We start from the raw sequence: 10,363 nt of genomic DNA, 5'->3' as shown, positions 1-10,363 counted from the left end.
TAGTGTTTGAACGCGGCAAACCCCTCGCTTTCCAAACCAAAACATCTTCGTCGTCAACCCAAAGATTTTTACAACTAAACCAAGATACACATATGCCTGTCGTTTCCAATGGAAACAAATGAGTCATAGTGTGCGGAACAAGCCAGGAGGTGGGCAGAGCCAAGCACGAGCTAGAGAGATCCTATTGGCATGTTCTAGCTTTATCTGCATATTTCCGTTGGGGAACGCCTATTCTGAAGTGTTTGTGTGCAGTAACTTAATTCGCCTTTGCACTCCTTCTAAACAGCGATTGCTTTCCCCAATGGCAAAGTCTACAAAACTTAGTCCACTCTTCATAACATATTATAATTTTGGGAACAGAAAACTGTACTGAGATCAAAGGTTTCATGATGATAAAATGTGCAGAATATCGGCAAAAAGCCATCTCGTTCCATGTTCTCCCACTGCACTCGCCAGTGGGCTTCCTCTCCCTACCAAATTTGGTAGTGAGAGAAAACATCAAGCGGATGCTTCACATTTATATATCCAGGGAAATATCTGTCTCATTGTTTATCTGTGGTAAACTTCCGTCTGCTTGGTGATTGACAATAATGGCGACGCGTTTATACTGAGTTTACTTCTGCGAGCCATTTGACAAAATAAATACATTTGAGACATAAATCCAATACATAGGCTAAACGTACCTACGAATTAAATTATTTATCCAACAAAAAGGACGAATCTACACTAGTGGTCTAACGTTAAGTTGTGGAGGTGGCATTCATGCAGAGGCACAAGCTAGCTAACTAAATAGCTAGCTAATAACGGTATACCATTTCGTGACGATGTGGCTACTTTACACGCTCTTGGGGTGACAATGTCTTGTGCTCTTGGGACGAAAAGCACATGAAAGGGGATACTGAGACATACCAGTTATTTACATAACATTGCAGACGAACAGCTTGTGGAGTGGAAAGTGCGTGCCATTCAACAGCTTACTTTGGTAGCTAATGTTTGGCAGTTGCTAGTTGGCAAAGCTAGCTAGCTAACAGTTAACGTTAGTGAGTTAGCTTAGCTTGGCTTTGATTTCCAGTACAACGCGTTGTTTTATCAAGCAAGCTAACTAAACCTTTGTTACATTTACACTACGATACATTTGACTAGCAATGTATATTTGCCTTTGCAACTAACTGTTAGCTTGTGTCTGCTATATTGTTTTGGAACTTTACCGCAAGCAGGCTAGCCTAGTTAACGAAACGTGCAAGCTAACAAGATATTGCTAAATTGTGTTTTTCTGGACAACATAACGGTTTTGCTTCTCAAAATTATCCTGCCAAACACAGGTAGTTAGCTAGTTAGCATATCCTGCTAGTTGGCTATATATTTTTTGTGTTACGTTATTTGCGAGACCTTTTCGTAAATGACTACTGGCAGGAATAACCGTGTGATGATGGAAGGAGTTGGTGCGAGAGTGATCCGTGGACCCGATTGGAAATGGGGAAAACAGGATGGTGGAGAGGGACATGTCGGCACCGTCAGGAGTTTCGAAAGTCCGGAAGAAGTGGTTGTTGTCTGGGATAACGGGACTGCGGCCAACTATCGGTGCTCTGGTGCATACGACGTGAGGATATTTGACAGTGCTCCCACAGGTAATGTTGCCCTGCTGGTTCTGTGATCGCTAAACATATCGTATGTCCTGTTTCTGTTAATAATTTGTTTATATTAGCCTATGCATTTGGGTGTTGATGTGTACACGGTTGTTTGGCACACCGCCACGTTACAAGTTATTGCAATGCATCAAGCGTGCTACATGGAGCACGTTGAGTTTGATTGACATCTAGAGAGTTAGACGTGAGGATGACTACTTAAGATATCTTCATCAAAGCAAGCATTGTGATTAACTTCGCCCTCTGAGTGTTTAGACCTAGAGTACTGTATGCTTCCTTTTATTTGTGTTGATGAAGGATGGTACAGCACGAAGATGGCAATTCAACAGGCCCCAGAGCTGTGGGCAGAGGCATCATTGCTTCACACTTGACACCTCCAACATTTTCATTTGAGTCATTTAGCAGACACACAGGCTGTAGTGACGCCGCAACACTGCGACGCAGTGCCTTAGACACCTGCGCCACTCGCTAGGCAACCTGCTGCCCAACAGAAATGTTCCTGACTGCCTTGTTACTACTCCCTCTCAGGTATCAAGCATGACGGTACCATGTGCGACACCTGCCGTCAGCAGCCTATCATCGGTATCCGCTGGAAGTGTGCGGAGTGCACCAACTATGACCTCTGTACCACCTGTTACCACGGAGACAAGCACCACCTGCGACACCGCTTCTACAGGATCACCACCCCTGGCAGCGAGAGGTGAGTACTGTCAGCTGCCCTCTGAAGCTAATGATTACGTTCCAGGTCATTTTCAATGCAGTCATGTTACTCAGTGTGAGATCTGATTATCTATGCAGTGTGACCGCAATAAAGACAACGTGGAACCAATGTGTAGGGATGCTTTGTCAACTCAGCCCCACGTCTATGACAAACTCTATGGTTTAGTAATGATTTAAATGATAACAATTCTAATCTACATCCTTTGGTTGATTTATATTGAGGGACCCACCCATTTTACTCTCTGTTTTGTGGCTTTCTGTTTCTCCCTGGCTGTCTGTCTGTCTCTGACATTTGAGAAGTGGTGCCTGAGCCCAGCCTTCTAGGCAGACTCAACATGTGGCCACCGATCATGGCTCTCTGTTGCCAGGCGACTGCTCAGACTCTATTTCAGAAGCAGCGATGTTGTTGGAGCCTCAGCCAATCCCATGTTACTGTCCATGTCTGTCTTTATCTGCTTCCCTAGAAGATTTACAAATGAAAGACAAAGCATAACTGCATAAAATGCCAAATCATAACAACAAACCTGTCTTGAGAATGTTATGGTCAACGGGCCAGGGTTCCGGTCAAGAAGCACGGTTTCGACTGCTCCGACAGTTCTGCTACATAGAGAAGTCAGATTTGAAAATTCCTAATAAGACACTTTAGTCATCACCTTTTGTGCGCAACACATTAATGGAATTATTCAAATAATTGTTGCTGAGCCTAATTTTTCCCCCATCAATCACAGCTGACAATATTAACATTTTATATGTTAATGTCTAATGTCTGCCATGTTTTTGGATGATGTTATGAAGTCGTGCTAGTACGCATGTGATGTTCGTCCGTATAAACCGGATTGAACCCGTATGAATCGTCGTATACGAAAATGAGTAGATTACCTTGAAAACAATGGTCTGACATCTTGGACTCAGTCTCCAGTTCTTATTGAACCTCAATGGTTATGATAGGACAGAAATGTAAAAGTCAGAATTTATTTATTTTACATTTATTTAAGTAGGCAAGTCAGTTAAGAAGAAATTCTTATTTACAATGACGTCCTAGGAACAGTGGGTTAACTGCCTTGTTCAGGGGCAGAACGACAGATTTTTAGCTTGTCAGCTCGGGATTCTATCTAACAATCTTTCGGTTACTGGCCCAACGGTCTAACCACTAGGCTACCTGCCTCCCCCAATAAAAAAAGGAGCTGAAAAGTTAGTTTATGAAAACAAAAATTAGTGTGTTTCTGTGGTTTTCAAAGTGAACTGACTGAAACGTAATGTGCAGAGAATGCAACCAGGACATGTTACTGCATTATTACATACAGTGGATATATTTTCTTGCTATAGCAGTCCCTCCAACTGCTTCAAGACCTTTATTAGATCCAAAGGGACAAACCAAACGCATGGCGAGACCGCTGGCACCCTTTCAACGACCTGTGACTTCGGTTCCCCTGAGACTGTTAATTGTCCCCATCCCCCCCACAGACACGGCTCTGAACTGAAGACACAATGGACTTTTTTTTGTTATGCCACACTGACTGTCGGCAGTCTGGCTATTTATGAGTCTGTGGGTTCTCTCTTGACCAATTGCCATTTAAAGTGGAACTGACAGCATTTTGTCAACATGAACATTTATAAAAATCTGTTCGTATACACCCCAAGGAAGAAAGACACTTATTGTTTTTGTTTGAATTTTTAAAAACGTTTTCTGACAAGCGAGTACTTAAGGTAATTTTCATAAATTCATAGAACGTTTGGGAATAACATGGTAAGGCATTTGTAAAAATCCTATAGCTATATGGAGTGGGAAAGCGGCAGTGCGGTTGTACAATTAATAGACACTGCGGCAAATAATACCTAATAAAAAAGTTTGTCTTGTTCAGGATCGGAGCTGGGACGCCATAGCCGACCAGGGCTACAGTAGGCCTATATGCAAATAAGCCATTTGCCACACGGGTCTGCCATCATTCACTTTGAACTGGACTGTGTCTTTACAGGCAGTAGCAATAGTGAGACTTTACATCATCAAATCAAATTTTGTTGGTCACATACACATGTTTAGCATATGTTATTGCGGGTGTAGTGAAATGCTTGTGTTTCTAGCTCCAACAGTGCAGTAAGATCTAACAAGTAATATCTAACAATTTCACAACAATACACACATCTAATGGAATGGAATTAAGAATATATTAATATTTGGACGAACAATGTCAGTGGCATAGACTAAGATACATTAGAATAGAATACAGTATATATTTACGAGATGAGTAATGCAAAATATGTAAACATTAGTGACAAGTTTTCCATATTAAAAGTGGCCATTGATTTCAAGTCTATGTATATAGGCAGCAGCCTCTGTGCTAGTGCTGGCTATTTAACAGTCTGATGGCCTTGAGGTAGAAGCTGTTTTTCAGTCTGTCTGTCCCGGCTTTGATGCACCATTACTGAGTTTGCCTTCTGGATGATGGCTGAGTGAACAGGCAGTGGCTCGGGTGGTTGTTGTCCATAATTATCTTTTTGGCTTTCCTGTGACATCGGGTGCTGAAGGACAGGGTAGGTAGTTTGCCCCCGGTAATGCATTGTGCAGACCGCACCACCCTCTGGAGAGCCCTGCGTTTGCGGGCGGTGCAGTTGCCGTACCAGGCGGTGATACAGCCCGACAGGATGCTCTCAATTGTGCATCTGTAAAAGTTAGTGAGGGTTTTAGGTGCCAAGCCAAATGTCTTCAGCATCATGAGGTTGAAGAGCCGCAGTTGCGCCGCCTTCACCACACTGTCTATGGGGTGGACCATTTCAGTTTGTCAGGGATGTGTACATTGAGGAACTTTAAGCTTTCCACCTTCTCCACTGCAGTCCCGTCGATGTGGATAAGGGGTGCTCCCTCTGCTGTTTCCTGAAGTCCACGATTAGCTCCTTTGTTTTGTTGACGTTGAGTGAGAGGTTATTTTCCTGGTACCACACTCCCAGAGCCCTCACCTACTCCCTGTAGAATGTCTTGTCATTGTTTGTAATCAGGCCTACTACTGTTGTGTTGTCTGAAAACTTGATGATTGAGTTGGAGTCATGGGTGAACAGGCAGTACAGGAGGGGGCTGAGCTCAAACCCTTGTGGGGCCCCAGTGTTGAGGGTCAGCGAAGTGAAGGTGTTGTTTCATAGTCAATGAACAGCATTCTGACATAGGTATTCTTCTTGTCCAGATGGGATAGGGCAGTGTGCAGTGCGATGGCGATTGCGTTGATCTATTAAGGTGGTAACCAAATTGAAGTGGGTCTAGCGTGTCAAGTAAGGTACATATGATCCTTAACTAGCCTCTCAAAGCATGTCATGATGACAGAGGTGAGTGCTACGGGGCGATAGTCAGTTTTGTTACCTTTGCTTTCTTGGTTACAGGAACAATGGTAGACATCTTGAAGCAAGTGGGGACAGCAGACCCCCATGCTTCAAGCTGTCCACCATTAGAACGCATTCGCCAAAATGCACAAAACATACCTGACTGGATTTCTTCCAATATGTAAATACCACGGGAGTCCTCTTACGTTTGGGAAATTAAAAGTCCTATTGATCAAACAACCAGGTAGGCTATCGCTCCCTCGGTTATGCACATAAACAGCATTAATTAAGATCGACAACTAATGCTAGCCAGATGAGCTAAAATCTATCAAGGGAACATTAGATAAACCCTTTCAAACCTTTTCAGCTAGTTGGCCGTCAAAATTGAACTGATAAACGTTGGGGAGAAGTAGCCTGCTCTAGAGGTCGACCGATTATGATTTTTCAACACCGATACAGATTATTGGAGGACAAAAAAAGCCGATACCGATTAATCAGACGATTTTAAAAAAATGTATTTGAAATAATGACAATTACAACAATACTGAATGAACACTTATTTTAACTTAATATAATACATCAATAACATCAATTTAGCCTCAAATAAATAATGAAACATGTTCAATTTGTTTTAAATAATGCAAAAACAAAGTGTTGGAGAAGAAAGTAAAAGTGCAATATATGCTCAGAACATGAGAACATATGAAAGCTGGTGCTTCCTTTTAACATGAGTCTTCAATATTCCCAGGTGAGAAGTTTTAGGTTGTTGTTATTATAGGAATTATAGGACTATTTCTCTCTATACCATTTGTATTTCATTAACCTTTGACTATTGGATGTTCTTATAGGCACTTTAGTATTGCCAGTGTAACAGTATAGTTTCCGTACCTCTCCTCGCTCCTACCTCGGCTCGAACCAGGAACACAACAACAACAGCCACCCTCGAAGCAGTGTTACCCATGCAGAGCAAGGGGAAGAACTACTCCAAGTCTCAGAGCGAGTGACGTTTGAAACGCTATTAGCGCGCACCCCGCTAACTAGCTAGCCATTTCACATCACATCGGTTACACCAGCCTAATCTCGGGAGTTGATAGGCTTGAAGTCATAAACATCAGAGCTGCTGGCAAAATGCACGAAAGTGCTGTTTGAATGAATGCTTATGAGCCTGCTGGTGCCTACCATCGCTCAGTCAGACTGCTCTATCAAATCATAGACTTAATTATAACATAATAACACACAGAAATACGAGCCTTAGGTCATTAATATGGTCGAATCCGGGAAACTATCATCTCGAAAACAAAACATTTATTCTTTCAGTGAAATACGGATCCGTTCTGTATTTTATCTAACGGGTGGCATCCATCAGTCTAAATATTCCTGTTACATTGCACAACCTTCAATGTTATGTCATAATTACGTAAAATTCTGGCAAATTATTTCGCAATGAGCCAGGCGGCCCAAACTGTTGCATATACCCTGACTCTCCGTGCAATGAACGCAAGAGAAGTTACACAATTTCACCTGGTTAATATTGCCTGCTAACCTGGATTTCTTTTAGCTAAATATGCAGGTTTAAAAATATATACTGTGTATTGATTTTAAGAAAGGCATTGGTGTTTACTGTTAGGTACACGTTGGAGCAACAACAGTCCTTTTTTGCGAATGCGCACTGCATCTTTTATATGCAACGCAGGACACGCTAGATAAACTAGTAATATCATCAACCATGTGTAGTTATAACTAGTGATTATGATTAAGTTTAATGCTAGCTAGCAACTTACCTTGGCTTCTTACTGCATTCGCGTAACAGGCGGGCTCCTCGTAAGGCAGGTGGTTAGAGCGTTGGACTAGTTAACCGTAAGGTTGCAAGATTGAATCCCTGAGCTGACAAGGTAAAAATCTGTCGTTCTGCCCCTGAACAAGGCAATTAACCCACTGTTCCTAGGCCATCATTGAAAATAAGAATGTGTTCTTAACTGACTTTCCTAGTTAAATAAAGATTAAATAAAGGTGTAAAAAAAAAAAAACATTTTGTTATGAAAACTTGAAATCGGCTCTAATTAATCGGCCATTCTGATTAATCGGTCGACCTCTAGCCTGCTCATCCTTCTGGCGCTTGCTTGCCAATGCATGCTTGTCTAAACCCACATTTTGACAACTGAATGTGTACTTCCCTGCCCGCCCATTTTATCAATGCCAAATGCATTTGATTGGCAACTAAGAGAGACGCTAACTGTGGATAAATCGTTCAAATTCACCATAGCTAGCTAGCATAGCAATTCTCATTTCTTGCTAGCTAACCAAATGACACCTGCATCTCTAGCTGTAGCCACCAAAAAAACGATATGAGTGAAAAGTCGGTCACTCAACAACTCCAATTTCATGACATCCTCCCAACAGCTAGCGGGCCATATTGGAAAAACCACAACTAATTTGCGGGCCAAATTTAGCCTATTTGATTTGACCAAAAAATTACTACTTTATAGTGTGCACCTATGTACATATGGGTGCTGTATATAGCATTTTAACATATTAAAACAAAAGGGATAAATACTTTTTGTTAAGCCATACATTCTTTGTCTTTGCTGCTCTGCTTGCAGATCTGCATAATATGCCGCGACCCTAATAACTCCAAAAAACAAAAACGAAGCAATATGTTGTAACTTAAAACATGTTTTTCATTTTTGTTGCACTACATGGATCACCGGTGCGGTTGAATGCAGCACTGGTGTATGGTGCGCTCAAAATGTCTTGTAGTTGAGTAGCCAGCCTAGGCTACTGCTCAAATGTTCCTGTAATAGGCCTACATTTTTCTGGATACACATGGTTTTTTGGATGGTTTGCAGGTTTTGTTTTTTGATTATTCATTGTCAAACTTTAAAAACCGATGCCAGACTGCAACAGTTTAGTAGCCTAGCTAGGACTCTGACATGTGTCTGTACACTTTCCCACCGCTGCGCGCTGTAAACGGGACACACAAAAGCAACGCAATGGAAGTTCAATTCACAGATGCAAGTGCATCAGACTGTAATTTCATAAAGTAGATGACTCAACTGTTCACTCATTTATACTCGCTTTTGTGTCCTATTTGCCTCGTGGGCCTTGTTTGACATGTGCGCTAGTCTAATTGCCACGTTATTATGGACTTGTCATCATTGCCCTTGCTAGATGGATTGTGTTGACATCCTTAGTTACAGTTGTCAGTTTTTATTTTACATTTTCATATTGAGTATTTGAAACTTGAGCAGTGCATCCCGAATGGGTGGAGGCAGCGAACAATGTACCAGGCCAGCTGTGATTTACAACTTGATAGCTACCAAGAAATGTATTGGTAAATTATATGAGTCATGCATTGAACTGCATCCATCTATTCTGCCAACAATGACTTACAGTAAGTCATGGAATTTTGAGTAAAATATAATCTATTATAAAGTTGGGTTTGAAGCATAAATGGATGCGTGCCTCATCGGTCATGTAATAACAATGCTACGGAGCAGACAATTTCATGATGCATACTTTTCCAAATATATACCTGCGAAACTATTCACACCACTTGCCTTTTTCCACGTTTTGTTACTTTACAGCCTTATTCTAAATAGTTTTAAATTGATGTTTTTTCTCATCAATCTACACACAGTGGCCAAAATGTTTTTGCTAATTTATTAATAATATAAAACTGAAATAAAACATTTACATAAGTATTCAGACCCTTTACTCAGTACTTTGTTGAATTACCAGCGATTACAGCATTGAGTCTTCTTGGGCATGTCGCTCCAAGCTTGGCACACCTGTATTTATGGAGTTTCTCCCATTCTTCTCTGCAGATCCTCTCAAGCTCTGTCAGGTTAGATGGGGAGTGTTGCTTCACAGTTATTTTCAGGTCTCTACAGAGATGTTAGATCGGGTTCAAGTCCGGGCTCTGGCTGGGCCACTCAAGGATATTCAGAGACTTGTCCCGAAGCCAATCCTGCGTTGTCTTGGCTGTGTGATTAGGGCCATTGTTCTGTTGGAAGGTGAACCTTCGCCTCAGTCTGAGGTCCTGAGCGCTCTGGAGCAGGTTTCTATCAAGGATCTCTCTGTACTTTGCTCTGCTCGTCTTTGCCTCAATCCTGACTAGTCTCCCAGTCCCTGCTGCTGAAAAACATACCCACAGCATGATGCTGCCACCACCATGCTTCGCCGTAGGGATGGAGCCAGGTTTCCTCCAGACATGACGCTTGACCGTCGGGTTCTTGGTCACCTCCCTGACCAAGACCCTTCTCCCCTGATTGCTCAGTTAGACTGGGCGGGCCAGCTCTAGGAAGAGTCTTGGTTGTTCCAAACCTCTTCCATTTAAGAATGATGTAGGCCATTGTGTTCTTGGGAATCTTCAATGCTGCAGAGATCTTTTGGCAGCCTTGCCCAGGTCTGTGCCTTGACACAATCCTGTATCAGAGCTCTACAGACAATTCCTTCAACCATATGGCTTGGTTTTTGCTCAGACGTACACTGTCAACTGTGGGACCTTATCTAAATTTTGAGTCTCATACCAATGGGTCTGAATACTTATGTAAATAAGGTATTGTTTTGTATGTATGTATGTATGTGTGTGTGTGTATGTATGTATATATATATATATATGTGTATATGTATATATGCAAACATTTCTAAAACATTTCTAAAAACCTGTTTTCACTTTGTCATTATGG

At 41.9% G+C, this 10,363-nt stretch overlaps 1 protein-coding gene across 6 annotated transcripts in view; it reads left to right on the top strand.

The window, feature by feature from the left end:
* Window positions 1-542: 542 nt before the first annotated feature.
* Window positions 543-10,363, top strand: part of mib1 (mindbomb E3 ubiquitin protein ligase 1) — an 88,689-nt gene continuing 78,868 nt past the window's right edge. For 4 of the 6 annotated variants that reach the window (XM_021589145.2, XM_036966888.1, XM_036966885.1 and 1 more), the window contains exons 1-2: window positions 543-1,628; window positions 2,175-2,346. In XM_021589145.2, the coding sequence (XP_021444820.1) occupies window positions 1,400-1,628; window positions 2,175-2,346 (401 nt within the window). In that variant the 5' untranslated portion in view covers window positions 543-1,399. The remainder of the gene's footprint in view (window positions 1,629-2,174; window positions 2,347-10,363) is intronic. The other 2 variants (XM_036966887.1, XM_036966886.1) reach the window with 2 other exon arrangements.

The sequence above is a fragment of the Oncorhynchus mykiss genome, chromosome 28, assembly GCF_013265735.2.
Source record: "Oncorhynchus mykiss isolate Arlee chromosome 28, USDA_OmykA_1.1, whole genome shotgun sequence".
Lineage (NCBI taxonomy): Eukaryota > Metazoa > Chordata > Actinopteri > Salmoniformes > Salmonidae > Oncorhynchus > Oncorhynchus mykiss.
Note: the sequence above shows the minus strand (reverse complement) of the source record. Positions and strands in the feature narration are given on the sequence as shown.